Consider the following 21,499-nt stretch of genomic DNA (forward strand, 5'->3'; position numbering starts at 1 on the left):
ATACTTTTATTTTTCATTATTTTAAGGAAATAGATTCTTCTCTTCCGAGTTTTAAGATTCATGTTGAATTTTGTCAATTTGTTTTGCATATCTATTGAAAGAATCATATAAATTATATCATTTAATATATTAATTAATAATTTTCCATATATAGAAATAAACCCTTATGGTCCTGCAATAAAATGCATGTGGTCATGGTGTACTTTCTTTTATATTTACTACCAAATTTTCTATGTAAGTAACTCTTTTAAGGTATTCTGCAACCTTCCTGCTTTAATTAAGATAAAATCTAAGTTGCTTTGACATGAGGCCCCAAAGTATGCTAACCTATAGTAAAGAGAAGATTGTTTCATACTCAAGTAACAATTCTAAGGTGAGCTGTCGGGTTACAGGTGGCTCTGCTCCATGTGATCATTCGGAGACCCTGGTTTCTTCTCTGTTGTCATTTTGCCATCCCCTGAGGTATTACACTTGTCTACATTGTTGAAGCAGGATCATGGGTAAATCTGTGTTCCAGTTTGTAGGAAGGGGAAAGAATGGAAGTTCAGAGCAGGCTTTTTTTTTTTTTTTAAAGTAAACTGGGAGTTGCATATCTCTTTTTAGCTCCCAGTTCATTGGTGATGATGTGGCATGGCAATACCTAGCAGCAAGGGATACTGGGGAATGTTGTCACTAGCTGGGCTGCTGGCCATATGCCCATATTAAACTCCTTTCACATGGAAGCAGAGGAGGGCAGATTTTGGTGGATGACCAGTTGTCTCTGTCACATTGTCTTTTTTACATAACAATATTAGAAAGTTTCTCACTTAGTGCATATGGAGCTTTTAGTTTTTTAATAAAATTTAATACTGCTTTGTAGCATCCTGTGGTATGAGGAACTATATAAATTGTTTGACCTTTTTCTTATTGATTACTATTTAGGTTGTTTGTATTCTTTCTCTACTATAAACGATGTTATAATGAACATTCTCCATGATGTATCTTTATAGAAATGCATGAGTTTTTCCATGGGATAGTATCTTAGAAGTAGAATTGCTTGATCAAAAGGTATTTATATTTAAATATATATGCATACTGCCAAGTTAACTTACAAAAAATTATAACAATGTAGACATCCACTACTACAGCAACACCTCACTATCTAATGCCAACAGGGAACGAGATGGAGCTTAGAAATTAAATTACCAGGTAAATGAGTTGGATTCCTAAAAACACTAAATTTTAAAAAATTAACAATGGAAGGTGTTCAGTAAAGGTACCCTCCCTCCCACTTTTCTCTCATTTCTAGAATCAGAGTGGTTAAAAGCTCAAGCTTCCCCACTTACCAGCTGCATAGCCTCAGGCAAGTTTCTTATGCTCTAGATGCCTTGTTTGCTCATCTATAAAATGGGGGTAAGAATAGTACCTACTTCACTGAGCTGATGTAATGTTTTTATGTGATTCTGGTCTTTATTCCAGCAGGAACCTGTCATACATTTTAATTCCTGTCATCAGGTTGTAGAATTCTTTCTTGCCAGCTAAGTGGGACATTGTACTCTGTGCTCCACAGTATATAGGGCAGTCTGGAGATGTGGCAGGCAACCACATGTGCTTGATCAGCAGAGTTGTGACTTCCTTTTCCTACATTCTGAAAGTTCCATCAAAGAGCCTCATCCCCACCTGTACCTGGGACCAAAGGTATTGTAAACCCCCCCTGGGAGCTGGAGAGTCTGGTCCCCTTAACAGGTTCTAAATACAACAGTGCATATGAGCTCATTGGGAAAAACTCAAATCTCCTGATGATTGTTGGCTGTTCCTTTGGGAGATGGGGAAAATCTAGAACATTCTGGAGTCTTGAGAACTTTGGCTCTCCTTCAGTTTCTGAGGACTTAGAGACTCTCTTCCCTGTTGCATCTGGTCTTTCCAACAAGCCAACCAGTTCTCTTCACAGGGACCATTTGAAGGATGTTTGGGTCTTGATCATTTGCAGGTCATTTCAAGCCAAAGACATGAGGCTGACTGTGGACCCGTTCCTGGGCTGCATGTTGGGGGTGCAGAGGTGAAGGAGGCTCAGGCCCTGCCGTCATTACCAGTCCCTTGGCTCCCTCAACAACCTCCTATCCCATCCCTCTGCTTGCACTCCTGACCTCCTCACCCAGTTCAATCCACCGTCCACAGGCAGCGAGAGGAATCTCTGAAATGCAAATCTGGTTCAGCCTCTTCAGAGGCTTCATTCTGCTCTCAAAATGAGCACTAGAATCCTTAGTAGAACTTAAGAGGCCCTGTGCGATTAACCCTGCTCGCCGCCCCAGCATCTTCTAGGACCACTCTCCTCCTCCCTCTCAACGTCTTGGCCTTCCTTCAGCAACTCATTCCTCCTCCTTCTTAGGCTTGGCACATGCTGTTCCCTCTACCTGCAATGTTCCTCCTCTCTTCCTCTTTGCCTAATGAACTCCCATTCAGTCTCTAGATATCTGCTCAAATGTCACCTTCCTAGGGAAGACTTTTCCAGCATGCTCCAGATGCTTCTCCCTTATAAAATCTGTCACAGCATGAAAAGTAACATTTGGGTATTTCTCTAATTAATCTGTCCTGCCAGGTAACAAGCTCCCAAAGGACAGTGACACATCTGTTTTGCTCAGCATTATATGCCTAGCTCCATGCTCATTGCCTGGAGCATAGTTAAGCACTAAATAAATATTGAATAAATTAATGAGCTCACTCTCACCTTGTAGGAGAGGAAATACAAGGGTAGACAATGTCATTACAATACATTCTGTTAAGACTTTAAGACCATAAAGTACCTAGGAACACAGAGGAAGAAGCAGCCAGCTCAGTAGGGGTGAATGAGTCAGGGCAAGATCCTTAGAGGAGCAGCTTTCAGCTGAGGAAGAGAAGGGCATCCCAGGCAGAGGGAATAGCAGGAGCAAAGGCACTCAGGCATCTTCTAGCACTTGGCGTGTTCCAGGAACATAAGGAATCCCATGTGAACCAAGTGTGAGCCATGTGTCCCAAAGAGATGGGCAGCAAGGGTGGAGTGGAGGTGGGAATCAGAGAAGCTAAAGTCTTTGAGGTCTAATTAATGAGTTTGAATTTCCTTTAGCACCCCTTGCAAAGCCAGAGAAGCCTGTAGGTAAGGAAGCATGAGGATCAAAGCTGAGTTTGAGAATAATTCTTGTGGACAGTTTATGAAAGCTGAGGCTAGAGGTGGGGAGACTAGGTAAGAGGGTATGGAAGCAGCCTGGTGAGAGGTGATGGGACTGTAGACTGAGATGGATAGGAGGGAACGTGGGGAGGATAGGTTTGAGAGCCATTTGGAGGTCAGCTTGGCAGGACTTGATGAGGGGATGGGGTGGAGGGGGAGACCAGAAAGACCAACAGGTGTGCGTCTGCACGGCCAAGGGGGTGATGGTGCTATTAATCAGGGTGGGGAGCACAGGAGAAGGAGCTCCCTTAAGGAGAAAGACAATGAGTTTGGGTTTGGACATCTGAATGCCTGTGGGAAGAAACCTGGATGTCGCAGTCTGACAGAACTGGCTTTGCATCCTGGCACTACCAGTATCTAGCTGGGATCCTGGGGAATCTACTTAACTTTGCTGAGCTTCAGTTTCCTAGTTTGCAGCGTCCCCAGAAAATGAGCTTAGCAATATTTGCTCTTCAAGGCTATTCTAAGGAGTAAATGAGAAAGTGCATCTAATGCAAGCTTATGTTTGATAAATGGTGGCTGTTGAAGTGGTTTTTATTAGCCTGATCCAGGGGGTAACGTCTAGGAGGTGGTTGGATATCTGGACCTGGACGCTGGGAGAGGTGTGGGCTGAGGCAGTGCTTCCAGACACCCCAGTCTGGGCTCAGGGCCCTCAGGTCTCAGGCAAGGAGAAGGCCTCCCTGAGAAAATAGATCAGAAGAAAGTTGATCCCCAGGTCAAATATCTTTGACCTTTTAGGGGATCATTCTGGGCCTCAGCACATCTTTAACCAAAAGCCCCCAAAGTTACTTTTCCAAGTCCTGGAGATTGCCAGAAACAAAAGCTTTCATTGGAATGAGGTGGTATAGGCAGATATTTTTAAAATAATTTTACTGTTTTTATTAAAAATAGCTCATTGATTATCAAAAAATTCAACTAACAGTGAAAAATACAAAGAAGAAAGTAAAAATCGCTTACATCAAACATCCCCTTTCCCACAAATACAGAAGGAGTGAGGGAGATTATAGATTGCTCCATATACTTTTTTTTAATAAAAAGTATGAAAATTTAATTGAACTTGAATTAAAGTGAAGTGAAACTGTAGGGCTTGCTGAATTTTGGTAATTGCTTCCTCCAAAAAAAAAAAAAAAGAGGTTAGTTTTTAAAAGTTTTAAAATATATATTATGAAATGCATTAAGGGTTTGGAGTCATTGAGGTTCGTTTTTATATTACATATTTGAAGTTTGGATTATTGCAGGGAAAGATGAGAAGGGCAGTATTTCTTCCCTCTTTCATATTTCTTCCTAACCTTTCCATCTCCACCTATACAAATGATAAGTTATTCTTTTTATACTCTCAAGGTTGTAACATTTGCATTCCATTCTGTAACCATAATTTCCATAGTTGTTTAGCTTTAAACTTATATGTAAACGAATTTAATGTTCACCACCAGTCCCTTTACTGTGGCTCACAATTCCCAAGCTTATGATTTTGATTTATGTCTTGTTTAGCTGGATTTCATCATCCAATAGTTTTTCTAGAAGGGCTTAGAGGTGTATGTTCCTTGAGTTCTAGCATGTTTGAAAATGTTGTTCTTCTTCTTGAAGGACAGCTTAGATGGTTATAAATTCTGGATCACTCTTTTCCCCAGAGCTTTGTAGATGCTACATTGTATTCAGTGTTGTAGAGAAGTCTGAGACCAACTTATTTCCAGCACCTTTCAACCCTCACCTTTCCCTGTAGGTTACTTACTCTATGAGAGTAGTTGGAGAAGCATTTTTATGTTCATATATAGCTATGGATCTATATAAGATATATATACATACATAGAAAAGAGTAAGGTTATATATATATTTTTCTTGGTGTGCTTTTTCAGTCTGCGAGTTCAGCTTTTCTCTCAGTGGAGGAAATTTTTTCTTCTCTTATGTCTTTGAATGTGTTCTTTGTTCCTTTTGTTTTTTCACTACTTCAGGGCCACCATAATCTGTAAATTTCTCATCAGTGTCTCCACTGTAGGTCCATTACTCTACCTCTCAATACTTTAATCTTTCTTTCCGTCTTTACTTCCTTGTGCTCATCTCAATCTCCCCCACTAATTCAGCTTGAGGCTCTACCTGTTTTATTCCTTCATATTTCCAACATATTGGTTAGTTCTATATTTTTAGAATTTTTTGCTTCATTTTGTCATTTTGGTCTTCAGTTTATTTCCTTAAATTGTAATCTTCTTCCATTTTGTGCAGTCCTCTCATCTCATCTCTGATTCCTATTTTCATTTTTTCAGGTTCTAATTTCTCCTTGAGTCAAAACATTTGTGGTATACATTTTGCACAAAAATGCATTTTATGTGTTTCTTGCATCTATGTTTCTATTCTGACATCTGTCTCCAGCATGTTTCTTTTCTTCTTTCCTTTATACCTTCCTCTCCTCTTTCCTTCCTCTTTTGACTATTCTATTTTTGTGTAGTTGCCATGCCATTTGTTTTCATTTAATTTTTTTTTGACATGGACATTTCTACCTGGATTTTCTCTTGACCTAGATATATTGTGTAGGTCAATTTTCACTGACTTTTTCCTACCTTTTCTGAGATCTCTGTCCTCCTGGCAGCGCTTAGTTGAGGACTGGGTATTTTGTGTCTGCTTTGTCACTGCTTGGGTGGTGGGGAAAAGAGGAAGTTCAGCTGGAGCTGTGGGTAGTGGTGGTTGTGGGTTGGTTTCTGCTCTTTTTCCATAACTTTGTTAATAGTCTAACACTTGAATTTATTCCACTGAAGTAGGGGCATATCCTATTCCCTTGGGTGGGCAGTAGTGGGGCATGGATTATTTCACCAGTTCAGGGTAGAATTATAGGGACAATCTGCCCAGCTGTTTATTTTCCACACTTAACCCAACTATTCCCAGCAACCACTCTCACTCCCCTGCCAGATAAAGGAAGGAAAAGATAGACAAAATCCAAAGAGTTTGGCCACTCTGCTATTTCTCAGAAGTGCAGGATGGGGGTAGGGGTTGTGACAGCTTCAGTTGGGGCTTTCTATGTGTCTCCTGCCACTAACTCTATCAGAAGGGATTGTTTTATTTATTTTCTCTTACTTTCCTTTCTGGTAAGTCCCTCTATGTTGTTTGAGATCATCAGCTCTGGTAGAATACTATGCTGTCATTCTGCTTTTCCTCTCCCCTCCTCCTCAGTACGAAAAGCAAATAGCAGCACAGGCAGTTTTTTGTCTTGTTGGAGTGTTCTTATGGTGGGATGGATATCCTTCTACTCTAGAGAAACTTTCTGAACCGCCTCTGCAGCTGCCTGCCCACCCCTTGGTCCACTTCTCTTCCGGCTCTGTAGTCACAAAAGTGACTACAAAAGTTTGTCACAACTTTTCCTCTCACATCTTCCTCTCAGTACTGATTCTTTGAGGGAGGAAGAAAGGGTTATCAAGGGTGGGAGCTCTACATTTATTTCTAGTAAGTTCTGTTTTTCTCTGGCCATTATTTTTAAAGATTATTGCCTTTTCCTGTACTTGAGAGTTGCTGATCTATTTTTAGTTGACTATAAATTTTTGTTGTTGTTAATTTGGTTGAGATCAGGAGGGTGGCAGGTTCTGGGATCACTCTATTTATTTATTTATTTATTTATTTATAATTTTTATTTACTTATTTATATTTGGCTGCGTTGGGTCTTTGTTGCTGTGCACGGGCTCTCTCTAGTTGCGGCGAGCAGGGGCTCCTCTTCGTTGCGGTGTGCGGGCTTCTCATTGCAGTGGCTTCTCTTGTTGCAGAGCACGGGCTGTAGGCACGTGGGCTTCAGTAGTTGTGGCATGAGGGCTCAGTAGTTGTGGCTCGCTGGCTGGAGAGCGCAGGCTCAGTAGTTGTGGCACATGGGCTTAGTTGCTCTGCGACATGTGGGATCTTCCCGGACCAGGGATCGAACCAATGTCCCCTGCATTGGCAGGTGGATTCTTAACCACTGCACCACCAGGGAAATCCTGGGATCACTCTTAAGACAGCCATTTTAGCAGGGCTAGAAACCCATCCCTTTTTGGGGAGTGGGGTTCTACCTAGGGGACTTTTCTAGGCAAAAGCTCCTCATATGACTTCCCTGTGATTATTAGACCTCATACAGTTCTGTCAATCATACAGACTTCTCAGGAGCCCACTGCTTCATTATCCCTCTGCTGGGGGCAGTAGGGAATACATAAAGGTAGAGTGTGGCCAGAGGCACCACAAGGTTTGCCATCTGTCACGTGGAAATGTCAGACAGCAGTAAGTGCCAAGACAGAACCCAAGAGGTGACAGGTAACTAAGAGAACTAGCTACCTGATATGAGTCGAATCTCATATCCAAAGAAGGATCGCTGACTGCCCTGACTCTGACAGATGGTCCTCCGGACTTTGCTGGATTCCTTGAGTACCAGGAAACTCGTGAACACTGTTCAGTTATCGGGAAGCTCAAAGTATTTAAACATTGTTTACCTGGAGCCAAACTATACCTCCTCTTTTCTCTGCATGGTCTCCCTTGGTGAGGCTTCTAATTCACATGACTCCCAATCTTAGCTCCATTTAGATGGTTACGTAGTCCTGATCTCTGGCCTAGACTACAGTTCTGGAAATCTGTTGGGTCAAACCCATGAAAGACGGCAAAACATGGATAACTAAAAGTCCTGCGTGCAAATGGAAAATAACCATTGTATGGGACGAAGATACCTGATTTGGTTCAAGTAAAAGAGATTCAAGGCTTTTAATCCTAAATGTGTTGTGAGCCCATAGTGTAGGGCACAGCAAGTCTGTGCTAAATGAATAACTCATGTCAATGCCAAGGCCATTTGCCAGTGTGCTCCTGAGCTAAGAGCTTGTTAGAGCACATCTGGGCTTCTGGGACAGCAACAACCAGAATGTGTGCAGTCAGGGGATGGTCTCTAGAGGCCACAGTGAACAGCTGGGAAAATCGGGCTACAACCTGGAGAAGGGAAGCTTTGGAGAGGTACTGTCTTCAAGCAGGAGAAAAATTTGTGGGAAAGAGATTACTTGGTTTGTTCTTTCTGCCTTCAGAGCACAAACCCAGGACAGGTTTAGGAGATTATAAAAAAAGGCTATTTATTGGTTCTGTTGAAGAGGAGGCATCTGTTTCTGAGATCTGTAAAAGATCTAATGACCTTAGCTTTACTCTGGAAAAACCCTGTTTCTACTCCTATCTATGGGGATATGGAACCAGATGCTGATTTCCAATTAGGACACAGATGATAGAACTGCTGAATTCATCTGAGGAAGAATAGTTGGGCAGCAGGCCTCTTGAGAAGCCTGCCAAAGAGAGGGGACTTTTCCAAACTTTATAGCCAAAGAGCCAACAATTTTCCAGTTGCCAAAAACCAACCTCAGACCCCAGACACAAGAGCCTGCTTGGTACTATGGAGAGCAATGGGAAGAATGTAGAACTTAGAGCAGATAGAATTATTTGAAGCCTATGCCATTTACCAGTTCTGTGACCTTAAGCAAGTTATTAATCTTCCTGAGTCTTAGTTCACCCACCTGAAAAATGGGATGATTAAGGTCTAGCTCATTGGGTCGTTGTGAGGATAAAATAAAAATTATAAAGCCCCTGGCATATAACCAGGTTCCAATAAATGTTAAAGCTATTCCTTACCCCTTGAAGCAAATTGCCAAAAGTATTACATTTTCTAAATTAAACACTTTTTTTTTCAGGGCCCCCTTCTGAACTCTCCCCAGCTATTGAGGAAGAAGAGTCAAAGAGTGGCCTGGATGTCATGCCCAATATTTCTGATGTGCTGCTTCGCAAACTGCGGGTCCACAAGTCTCTCCCTGGAAGGTAAAATTGGGGCATGGGTTGCACAAGACCCCACATTGGGTGGCCCCTGTATTCAATTGTAGATAGGACACAGGAGCACCAGACTTGATTTTTTGACCCCAGAAGGGTCAAAGTCCAATAGTTCAGACAGGACTAATGCACCCAAAACAAAAAGAATAATAAAGGGCCAGGTGAGGTGGCCTTCCAACTCAAAGAGGAGCAGGTGGGGCTCATAGGCGAACAAGGCCATCAAGAAAGTGAAAAGACAACCCACAGAATGGGAGGAAATATTTGCAAAGCATGTATATGATAAGGGACTTGTTTCTACAATATATCTTCGAAGAACTCTTATAACTCAATTAAAAAAACAACTAATTTTTAAATTTTTTAACTGAAGTGTAGTTGATGTACAGTATTATATGTTAAGGTATACAATAGAGTGATTCACAATTTTTAAAGATCATACTCCATGTATAGTTATCACAAAATATTGGCTATATTCCCTGTGTTGTACAATATATCCTTATAGATTATTTTATACATAATAGTTTGTACCTCTTAATCCCCTACTCCTATCTTGCCCCTCCTCCCCTTCCCTCTCCCCACTGGTAACCACTAGTTTCTTCTCCATATCTGTGAGTCTGCTTCTTCTTTTGTTATATTCACTAGTTTGTTGTATTTTTTTAGATTCCACATAAGTGGTATCATACAGTATTTTTCTTTCTCTGTCTGACTTATTTCACTTAGCATAATACCCTCCACGTCCACCCATGATGCTGCAAATGGCAAAATTTCAATTCTTCTTTATGGCTGAGTAGTATTGACAACTAATTTTTTAAGTGGGCAAAAGATTTAAATAGACATTTCTTCAAAGAATATATATGAGGGGTCAATGAGCACATGAAAGGATGCTCAGCATCAGTAGTAATTAGGGAAATCCAAATTCAAATGGTTTATCATGAATAATAAATGATAAATTCATTAAATGAATGATTTATCATTTATCATAAATGATTAAAATGAGATATAATTTTATATCCCTAGAATGGTTTTAATAAAAAAGATGGGCAATAACAAATGTTGGTGAGGATGTGGAGGAAATGAAATTCTCAGGAAAATGGTGCAGCCACTTTGGAACAACAGTTCATCAAAAAGTTAAACATACAGTTATTGTATGGCCCAGCAATTCCACTCCTAGGTATATAACAAAGAGAAATGAAAATATGTGTCCACACAAAAACTTGTACGTGAATGTTCAATAACAAGCATTTTTCATAATAGCTAAAAATGGAGACAAACCGAATGTCCATCAGCTAACAAATAGATAAATAAAATCTGATATATCCATAGAATGGAATACTATTCAGCCATAAAAATGAAATACTTATATATGCTACCAGATGGATGAACCTCAAAAACATTATGCTAAGTGAAAGAAATCAGTCATGTGTTGTATGATTCCATTTATATGAAATACCCAGAATAGGGAAATCCACAGAGACAAAGTAGAGTAGTCGTTGTATAGGGCTGGGGATTGGGGGAGTGACCACTAATTGGTATAGGGTTCCTTTTTGGGAGGATTAAAAAGTTCTAAGATTGACTGTAATGATGGTTGTACAATTCTATGAATATACTAAAAACTACTGAATTGCAAATGTAAGAGCATGAAAAAAAAGGAAAGAACAGTAAATGTAAAGGCCCTGGGGCCACAAGGACGTAAGTGTGTTTGAAGAGCAGAATGGCGAATGTGGCTGAAGAGTGGGAAGAGTCCGGTAGGGGCCAGTTCACAGAGGCCTTTGATTTCATTCTAAGGCCTCTTAAGGCAGTTTGAATTCTGAGGCACATCCAGAGTGGTCTCCTTGTACGTCACCTGCTAGGCCTCCGCCTTTTTGGAGGGTAATGGCTCTGCCCCTCCCTGCCTGTGCCAGTTCATGAGGCATAGCTCTCTGCTTCAGGAGCTGACCTTGTCATGTGGCTTCTTTATCTAAACCACACCTCCATGGGTCCTCAGGGCCTTGTACATTTTTCAAAAATGTGTTCTATAGCAAAAAAGCAGAACGTGAGTAATCAAGGTAGTAAAGTAAGTTTGGTAAATAATTGATGAAAACGTAATTTTCACATAATACCCAAACAGAGCCAGGAATCAAACGCAAGCTCAGTGAGTTTGATAACCCATTTAAGCAAGATGTGCATGTCCTATATGATAGCTGAGATTGTGTTGGCTGGCCCCCAGAGGAAAGGGCCTGACGGGTGGGCCTGTGGCCAGAACTGCAAGGCTCAAACAGCTTTGCACTTGTTTATCTCGTGCTCTGTACTCTGCTGACTTGATGGCCGTGGGGTCTTGTTGCCTCATCCTGACAGGAAGGTTCTCATAGTCCCTTGTCAGGGGTGAGAACTAGCCCCTTGCAGAGATTGCTGACCCCTACCTTTGCTCTCGGGGTCCCTCCACACCCGTCAAAGGGAGGAAGCTGTGTTTCCTGAGAACCTTATCGATGGCATGCTGTGTTGCCAAGTCCCGTGACGCCAGTAGGACTCCTCCCCGTTCTCCCACCCCAGCACAGGAAAGGGCCCGTGCATTATTTACGTCGTCCGGGTTTCAGAGCAGGGCTAGCTTTAGTCACCAGCCAGAGCAGCAGCCGAGCAAGGGTGCAGAGTGGAGGATGCTTGCTGTGGGAACCGCACCCTCTGCACCAGCTGGGGCTCTCTTGCCCAATCTCTGATTCCAGCCATCAGAAGAGGCTCTTGCTGTGGAGAAGAGCTCTGGCCACTCTTTCCTACCGTTTATTCTCTGGCTCACATGCACCCTTGTCACACCCCTCGGAGGCAGGAGGAGGGTCAGTCTTTGCAGACCTGGGCAGCCCCAGAAAAATTATAATGACTGTTCAGATGTATACAACTTATGAAGTATATAGCTTGTATAGTCTTTTATTAAGTCCTCACAGCATGCCTGTGAGTTAGTCATAATAATAAACATCTCCTGAGTGCCCGCTGAGTGTGGATGTCATATGAATATACACATACGTACATATACATGTATATACATATATATACACATACGTACATGTGTGGATGTCATATATAGGTGAATATAGACACATATATATACACATTGATACATACATATATATATTCCTTATAAGACTCCTGCAAGGTAGATATTATTCCCATTTTACAGATGAGCAAACTTAGATTAAATAACTCATCCAAAGTCACACTTAGTGGAGGCACTGGTGGAGCACTGACCCCAGGATCTAATAGTTTCCACCATACTTCCTCTGCAGGAGTCACTATCTTGGCGAATACGTCATGGGTTACAGAACTCACACAAAGGGTACCCTGCATCTTTTCCATCTCGCCAGCCCTGCTTACTCTAATTCCTGGAAACACCTGGTCTGCCTGCTGTTCAAAGGCACCTTTTGGTTTATTTCAAAGGTTGGATAAAGTTCATTTGCATGTCTTTTCTTTTTCACAGTGCCCCTCCACTCACTGAAAAGGAAGTTGAGGTAAGTAACTCCAGTGTTCTATGAAATTGAGTACTTGAGCTTGAGTGGGTTCATTCAAAACATTTCCTTCTCCAGCCTCTGCTCCTGACATTTTTTTTTTTAATTTTATTTATTTATTTATTTATTTTATTTATGGCTGTGTTGGGTCTTCGTTTCTGTGTGAGGGCTTTCTCTAGTTGTGGTAAGTGGGGGCCACTCCTCATTGCGGTGTGCAGGCCTCTCACTGTCGCGGCCTCTCTTGTTGTGGAGCACAGGCTCCAAACGCGCAGGCTCAGTAATTGTGGCTCACGGGCCTAGCTGCTCTGCGGCATGTGGGATCTTCCCAGACCAGGGCTCGAACCCGTGTCCCCTGCATTGGCAGGCAGACTCTCAACCACTGCGCCACCAGGGAAGCCCCTGCTCCTGACATTTTTACACAAACGTGAGAATGAGTGGCCATGGGGGGAATATGGGCATCGTGATCAGCCCTATTGAGCCACCAAGCCCCCGACCACCACTCCAGTTAATGGAAGATTTTGACAAATTTCGTCAGGGATGAGAAGGTAGCTGGAAGTTCCACATTTCATCAACGATTATTTGTTTTCTTTAAAAGTATGACTTAGGTACACAAAGCAGCTGGGAGGCTGCAGAACTGAATCAAATTTATTTCAAAATTATTAAAAGACAATCAGATTTCACGTTTCAAACTTTGGTCTGGAGGAAAAAGGTGCTTTCATTCTGAGGGTTTCAGACATAAGGAAGCCAGCTCAGCCAAGGCGGGTGGCTATGCTGTCAGGTCTCCCACCTTCCCTGATTCTCCCATGATTCTCCTCGGGGCCTCCTTGTCTCTGTAGAGAAGCTGTCCCAATGGGACTGGTGAGTGAGCTGAGAGGAATTTGCATTTCATTCTGGCGAAGGGGTAGATGGACAAAGAGAATGCATCGGAGGTGAGACAGTGAGGACCTCCGACACCAGCAGTAGTTTGTTTCCATGACGATTACATTGGAACTGATAGAAGGAAAGGAGCAAGAACATGGATGATTCCAGAATACTTCACTCCAGGTTGGGAGGATGGAAGATTTTACAGTCTTAAAACATGGTTTACGCTTGATAACAAGAAAACGAACATACGCTTACTGAGACCCAGTGGACCACATAAGCAAAGGGAGATGGACTGTGTAAAATATCTGGCACAGAGAGTAACAGTTACCTGGCACACACATATCCATCCTTTCAGCTGACCCCCCCATCAGCTCTGAGAAACAGGTAGAGCAGGAAGCAGAACAAAGGAGGAAACTGAGGGATTAAATAAGTTATCTGAGATCCCAGACCCCGTGCTTAGCAGAATCAGCATTTGGGGCCAGGTGTTCTGACTGACTTCAGGGCTCTTTATATCACACTGCCATTAAGGGGATAACCCAGTTATAGAGAACTAAATATTGAGCATTGTTGATAAATTTGACTGAGGCTTGGGCAAGACAGAGAATCCCCACCCACTGCCGCTGGTGGTGATGGCTGTGGGCACTTTGGTTAAGGGTGCGCTCCTGTCCTCAGGTGTGTGCTGACACAATCTGTGCTCAGCATGGTGAGAGGAGCACAGGCTTTGGAATCAGATAGTCTGAGGCTGAATTCTGGTTCTGCTACTCCCTTGTGATACCTTGAACAAGTTAATGACCTCTCTGCTCTCTGTCTCTTTACCCATAAAGTGGACATAACAGTTCCTATGGCAGAGGATTGTTGAGGGATTAAACAAGCTAAGGTGCGTAAAACTCCTGGCAGTTCTGGCGTATAGCAGATGCTCAGTAGGGAGTAGCTTTCAATGTGGCCCTCATCATCATCATCATTGAGCAGTTCAGGGTCTTCAGTTCTCCGTCTGGAGATGTCTGCCCACCGTGGGCCATGTTACATGAACTTCAGATGCTCAGGCAGAATCAACTCACCCTAAGGGTATAAATCTTCTACCACTTGACACAGGCAAGGCAAATGAAGGCTGTAAAAATGAAGGCCATTGCTTCCTTCCTGTGTAGAGTCCATCTGTGTATTTCTCCTCCCCAGTAGTTTCCTATTAGACCAGGAATTCCATGTCTGATCAACACCACCTTTCAAAGTTCATTCATGCAGGCTGCATTTTTGGCATGGAATATTTGTTCCAGAAAGCTTCTCCTAACAGAATCATACCTGGCTTTATTTAATCTCCTGGCAGCTTGTAAAAGCTGCTTTCAGCGTAGGATTTGGAATATTCAGATAAGATGCTGGTTGAAGTTTGCTTTGAGTCAACAGGCTTACATCTCAAGTGGGGTTTCTTTAAATACAGTAGTTTCATGTGAAATCTCCAAAACCCGCATGCCATAAATCCTAGCATGAATCCAAACTGCTTACACAATCAGCTGTGTTGGCCTGAGTTTATCTAAACCCAAATACAGGATGTTATTTTCTTGACATTCAGGAAAAAGCAAAGTGTTATTCTCTTATTCTTTTTCAGTAAAATGTGTTTGGTCTTCTGGTCCTGGGAAGGACCTAGCATGGATCTCAGGTTACTATTTCGCCATCTTTTGGGCAGTTTACTTCATTAAGGGAGAGTTTCACTTGTTCTTGGCTGCTGTGGGGGCTGGTTCCAGGAGCTGATATAAAATCCTTGAGCAAAAAATTCCACCGGCAGCCTTGCTCCCTGCAGTAGCTCCTCCTAGCACCTCTCCAACACTCTTGTTCCCAACAGAACGTGTTTGTACAACTGTCCTTGGCCTTTAGAAATGACAGCTACACCCTAGAATCTAGAATTAACCAGGCGGAAAGGGAACGCAACCTGACAGAGGAGAACACAGAGAAGGAACTGGAACACTTCAAAGCTTCCATTACGGTAATTGTGGAGCCTGATTGGGGAATCCTTGCAGGAGACACTGTCCCCAAGGGCTGTGCCGGGTCTCCTGCTTTTCTCAGTCACCAAGTAGAGTCTCCTGAAGTGAGAAATGGGGCCAAGGCCCTGAGCCAGACAGCCTTCCTCAGAGCTGAGAGGAGCTGAGGCAGAGATCCCGAAGGCTTGGTTACCTCAGGGCTGTAGTTAAGGCCTCTGAGCCCTTGGCAGCTTCTTAGGAGGGGGGCTGGATGACCTGGGATGGCAAAGGGAGCCCCCTGGGGACCAGAGACCCGGCTGTGATTCCCTTCCTTCAGGCCAGCCAGCTATAGAGTGTCCACACTGGGCTTCTCCAATCCCAGAAGTAGCCATCGCCTGGGCCCTGCAGAGGCGCCTCCTCTCGGCCAGGATGGGGCCAGGGCTCGTCTTGTGACAGCCCTGGTCAAGTCTTGGTCTGTGAGGGCCCCACATGACATTCCTTCTCCCTGCTCAGTCCTCAGCTTCACTCTGGCACCACTGTGAGCACCGGGAGACCTACCAGAAGCTGCTGGAGGACATCGCGGTCCTGCACCGCCTGGCTGCCCGCCTCTCCAGCCGAGCCGAGATGGTGGGGGCCGTCCGCCAGGTGAGCTCTGCTCTGTCCGCAGTAACTGGAGCAGCGATGTAAGCAGTGGCAACTACAGATACTGCTAATTGATGGCTTCCTCTGTGCCAGACATCCTACGTCCGTAATTGTGGTCGTCTCAGTGTATTTTTGATGGGCCACTAAATTCTTGAGGTGCTCCCCAGAAAAAGCTTTCTATGGATACCTACATTTGAGAACTGCTGCATACTACCTTCCTTTCTTGGAGATTTCTGAGGCATGTTGGCATAAGCAAGGCTTTGAGAAGTCCTGTAATGAAAAAGTCTGTTTAACATTACCGACGTATTTCTCAAATGTATTTGAGTAAAGAATCACCCACCCCACCGCTTCTTGTTCCCACAAAATACCTATTCAACTCCCAGGGAACTAGTATTTGGCAAAATGTGCTTTAGGAAAAACTGCTTTGTTTCATTAATCCTCCCAGCAACTCTGTAAAGTAAATAATCTTATCCCCTGATGAAGACGTGAAGTCTCAGAAAGGTAATAGCACTAGTGTGGGGCAAAGCTGGGGTGCAGGCCCAAGTCTGGCTCCCTCGCAGCCACTTTGAAGTCGTGAGGCACTCAGGGTGCCACCCTGATCCAGCATGGTGTTGTGGGGTCAGACTGCCTGAGTTCTCATCCTGGCTCCACAAGGATTCACTGTGTGGCCTCGGGCCTCTGTGCTCCAGCTTCTCCAACCATAAAATGCGGATGCTGACAGTATCTGCCATACAGGGCACTGTGACACTTGTAAAGCACCTGGATGTCGTTATCACTGTTGCTGTTACTGTGGACCCGTGTCCTGCTGCATGGTTTGCATGACAGGGGTGTTCCTGGGGCCCAGCCCTGGGCAGTTCTCATAGAATAAAGGAAAGACAAGCCACGGGGCTGTCCCACCCGTGTGCTTCCGGGGAAAGGGCACCCAACTCAGCAGCAGCACCCAGGAAGCCACTCCAGCTGGGAGCAGCAACAAAGGGAGGGCTTTAGGGAAGTGGCTGGTCTCAGCTCAGGGCTGTGGGGACTTTGTCCAGGGGACAGTCACTGAGCGTGTCCCTCTGGGGACAGGCAGGCTGCGGGCAAGGATCTCTGAGGGATCCACGGGGTGTCGGTAGAGAAGACTCCTCCTCATTTTGCACAGCCCTCGTGAAAGCGTTTCTCAGCCCACGCACGGCTCACTCCAGCCTTCACCCTTCTGCAAGTGGCTTCCGTGTCTCTGTCCTCACCGTCTTCTCTGGTTCCACTGGACTGGTTCAGGCACTCATCCTCTCTTCTCCTGTTGCCCTTGCTGCCACCAGTCTCACACCCTTCAGTCCAGTCTCCACTGGCGACCTGATTATGACACTCCCTTACTTTAAGACATTCGATGGCTCCCCGCTTCCTTCAGAGTAAGTCCCAATTCCTTAGTATAGCATTCAAGGTCCTTCACAACCCAGCCCTAACTCACCTTTTCTTCTTGTGAACAAACCCAACCATTTGCTGATTCCTACATGAGTAGGATGACCTGTACTTTCCTGGCTTTCCAGACAATTCTGGTAGATGCTTATTGTCCCAGCATAATTCTTGATGGCACCCCCTTTCACCCTCCAAAGGATCCTGTCTGGAGCGGAAATCCTCACCTCGATACAAGCCTTGTGATGTCCTGCCTCTGCACCTTGGCTCTTGGAGTTCCCTGGCTAATGCTCTTTGTCTCTCCTGCCCATAGCTATGTGCCCAGACCCTACAGCACTTCACTCCGTCTCAAGAAGCCTCCCCTGACCCATTCTCTGCAAGCGGAGATGACTCTGCCCCCTCTCATCTCCTGAGGCTTTGTGGCTGGGCTCCTCCTTGTTATCCTTGAGTGCAGGTGCCTGAGCCCCCGTCTCAACTCACATCCCAGACAGCAAACTCTTAGAGGGCAGAGTCACGTCTGATTGGTCCTTGTATCCTTTCGAGTCCCCCAGCCCAGAGCTTGGCTCAGAGCAACCAGTGCTGATGAGCTTTTCATCCAAATGCCCTGTGTCTTCACACTCTTCTTCCCTGCAGGAAAAGCGCATGTCGAAAGCAACAGAAGTGATGATGCAGTATGTGGAGAACCTGAAGAGGACGTATGAGAAGGACCATGCAGAGCTCATGGAGTTTAAAAAACTTGCAAATCAGAATTCAAGCCGCAGCTGTGGCCCCTCTGGTAAGGAACTGGGTTCCCGCCCACCCCCGACCTTGGCCCTGTGATATTGGGTCCCTGATGGATCCAGGCTAGGATCATGCCTATGGGACAGCCCCAGGGCCTGTGTTAGGGTGAGCAAAGCTTGCTGCCTGGCCCAGTGCCACCCACAGGGGCCTCACAGTCACTGTTCCTGTGAGCTTGGGGCCTGGAACCAGAAAGCATGAATGGCCCCCAAGCAACTCCTGATAAAAGTAACCAGAGAAGCTGATCACTGATGCAAAGCCCATAGGCTGCAAGAATTCAATCTCCTTTGTGAGAGTGGCACACCCCAAACCCTTCAACCTTTGTGCTTTGGGGTCCCCCCTTTGGGCAGCACATGCTAAGGAAATATATAGTGAGAAGATTCCCTCTGGCAATGATGTGGCAATTACATTACTGGGGTAAAGCCAGAGACAGGGAAACCCACAAAGCGACTATTACAGTAATCCAGGTGAGAGATGGAGTCTGGGCAGAGGGGTGGAGTGAGAGCCTGGGTAAAGGAGATACTGCTGAGATAACTATTAGACTCGTGGACAAGACAAATGCTTTAAAGAAATACTCTCTTTTAAAGAAGTTCTATACAGGTTGCTATAGAAGCACAGAGGAAGGGCCATCTGATTCCACTTGATATTGAGTTGCTGTGGTTTTTGTTTTGTTTTGTTTTGTTTTTTGTTTTTTATTGACGTATAGTTGATTTACAATGTTGTGTTAATTACTGCTGTACAGCAAAGTGACTCAGTTATACATATATATACATTCTTTTTCATATTCTTTTCTGTTATGGTCTATCACAGACTTTTTTTTTTCAGGAGAATATCATTGTTATTTATTTATTTATTTATTTATTTATTAACGTCTTTATTGGAGTATAATTGCTTTACAATGGTGTGTTAGTTTCTGCTTTATAACAAAGTGAATCAGCTATACATATACATATATCCCCATATCTCTTCCCTCTTGTGTCTCCCTCCCACCTTCCCTATCCCACCCCTCTAGGTGGTCACAAAGCACCGAGCTGATCTCCCTGTGCTATGCGGCTGCTTCCCACTAGCTATCTATTTTACATTTGGTAGTGTATATAAGTCCATGCCACTCTCTCACTTCATCCCAGCTTACCCTTCCCCCTACCTGTGTCCTTAAGTCCATTCTCTACGTCTGTGTCTTTATTCCTGTCCTGCCCCTAGGTTCTTCATGACCTTTTTTTTTTTTTAGATTCCATATATATGTGTTAGCATACAGTATTTGTTTTTCTCTTTCTGACTCACTTCACTCTGTATGACAGACTCTAGGTCCATCCACCTCACTACAAATAACTCAACTTCGTTTCTTTTTATGGCCGAGTAATATTCCATTGTATATATGTGCCACATCTTCTTTATCCATTCATCTGTCGATGGACACTTAGGTTGCTTCCATGTCCTGGCTATTGTAAATAGTGCTGCAGTGAACACTGTATCACAGACTATTGAATATAGTTCCCTGTGCTATACAGTAGGAGAGTTGCAGTGTTTTAAAGTAAAAGTAGGAGTTCTCCAGGCTAAAGGGGGAAATACACCCCAAGTGGAGGAAACAGCTTGTGCAAAGGCATGGAGGTTGGGCTGAGAAGACTACGAAACAAACAGTCTGATGTGGTTTGGGGTGTTGGAGTGTGACGATGACACGTTGAAGGTAAGACTTGTTAGACCAGGGCCACATGCCAGGCCCTGCGAACAATCTGGGTCTTTGTCCTCCAGGCAGTGAGGAGACACCGGTGGGTTTACACCAGCCGACATAATCAGATTTTATTTTTAGAAGATTGCTGACTTCAGAGTGGGCGATGCATTAGGAGAGTGTGTACATTGAGGGATGGAGAGACGAGTTAGGAGGCTTTGCCACAGTCCAGGAGAAGGAGGACGGTGCTGTGGACCAGTATCTCTCCTTGGGAGCTTGCCAGGGTTTGGGCTCTGGCTGATGAGGTGTGGTGTTAGCAGGAGAAAACAGACCTTTTAGCAACAGGAATCCCTCTGGAATGCAAACATCCGTGTTACCAAGAGCAGAGGGAGGGAAAGTACAGAAAGTATAACAGATGGAGAAACCTTTATAAACAGGAGGTTTCACAAGTTTCCTGGGGAATATCAGTGACGCTTCCCAGGGTCCGAAGGCGGCGTACACGTGCTCCAGACCGTCTGCTTTGGTCTTGGCAGCAAGGCTCCTGACCCACATGCAGCTGGGCCTCTAAGAAACCTCTCTCTGTCAGTGTTGGAAGTTGGAGAAGCTGCCACCAAAGAAATTCTAACATGTGTGCTCTTACAGTATTGTCCTGCAAGGTGCAGGGTCTCCTGTGAACCACCTTACCCACGATTTATGGAATGAGCACAGTTGCCTGTGAGTCTCATCCATTCATTCTACAGACATTTATTGAGCATCTCTGGTGTGCCCACGTGATACTGGAATACAGAGGTGAAGTGTACCCAGCCCCTGACCCAAAGGAGTTCTCAACCTGTGGTGAGGGCAGGGCAGTGTAAGCAGTGCTGTGACAGATGTAAGCAGACTTTATGGGCGCACATGGCAGAGTCCCACATTCCGTCTGGGGGCATGAGAAAGTGCCTACAATCAGACGGGAGCCGGTAGTTGAGTGTTGAACGGTGAATGGGTAGTTTTCACACATCTGTTCCCACTCCACTGTTTTTCCAAGCTACACCTCAGCTTGGGCTGGTGCAGAGGGGCCAGATGTGCCCATCAGATACTCTGTGACCATTCCCTGATGGTGGTTGTTCTTTAAGCTTTTATATGACTTCTTTGTCATATATGCAATCTTTGTCTGTGCCTGAAGACTACAGTGAAAGAAAATATCTCTGATTTCAAGAAAGGTGATACACATTCAGAAGAAAAAAAAAAAACATCTATTTTTTTTTCTGAATATGAAACATGCTGATTGCCTGCATTTTGGATTATTTCCTTAAGGTAGATTTCCAGAAGTGTAAATACTAACTCAGGGGAAAGGAATATTTATAAGGCTCTTTTTTTTCTGTATAAATAAAATCTTTATTAAACAAATCGAAAAAGAAAATTGAATAGTCACTAGGGAGCTTCAGGGGAAAAGTCACTTTTACCAAATATCCAGAGAGGGAAAAAAACACAAACTTCAGTTGACAGGAGTTGTGACCAGAATCATCAATAAAGTAGTGTCACTGCAATGCCTAGCTTTTAGAAGAAATTAATCGAGTCAATATAAATATCTCATAGATTCTCTCTAGTCATAGTACTCCAGGTTTACCTTTAAAAAATGGGAAACAAGTGAGGTTTGTTCTCAAGGCATCTTTTCCCACTTTGAGACCTTCATGTTGTCCCTTGACTGAGATATATCCCTGAAATCTTACCTTTGTCCATTCTACTGTAAAAAATGCCCCAGTTTTGTGTTCAATTCCTT

The 21,499-nt window shown here is 44.1% G+C and overlaps 1 protein-coding gene across 5 annotated transcripts in view; it reads left to right on the forward strand.

Annotated features, from left to right (window-relative positions):
• The window catches only part of IRAG1 (inositol 1,4,5-triphosphate receptor associated 1), a 118,212-nt gene that overhangs the window by 71,092 nt on the left and 25,621 nt on the right, over positions 1-21,499 (forward strand). For all 5 annotated transcript variants that reach the window (XM_057553344.1, XM_057553345.1, XM_057553343.1 and 2 more), the window contains 5 exons: positions 8,851-8,974; positions 12,426-12,456; positions 15,152-15,292; positions 15,780-15,911; positions 17,931-18,072. In XM_057553344.1, coding sequence (XP_057409327.1) covers positions 8,851-8,974; positions 12,426-12,456; positions 15,152-15,292; positions 15,780-15,911; positions 17,931-18,072 — 570 coding nt within the window. The remainder of the gene's footprint in view (positions 1-8,850; positions 8,975-12,425; positions 12,457-15,151; positions 15,293-15,779; positions 15,912-17,930; positions 18,073-21,499) is intronic.

The sequence above is a fragment of the Balaenoptera acutorostrata genome, chromosome 9 (genome assembly GCF_949987535.1).
Source record: "Balaenoptera acutorostrata chromosome 9, mBalAcu1.1, whole genome shotgun sequence".
NCBI lineage: Eukaryota > Metazoa > Chordata > Mammalia > Artiodactyla > Balaenopteridae > Balaenoptera > Balaenoptera acutorostrata.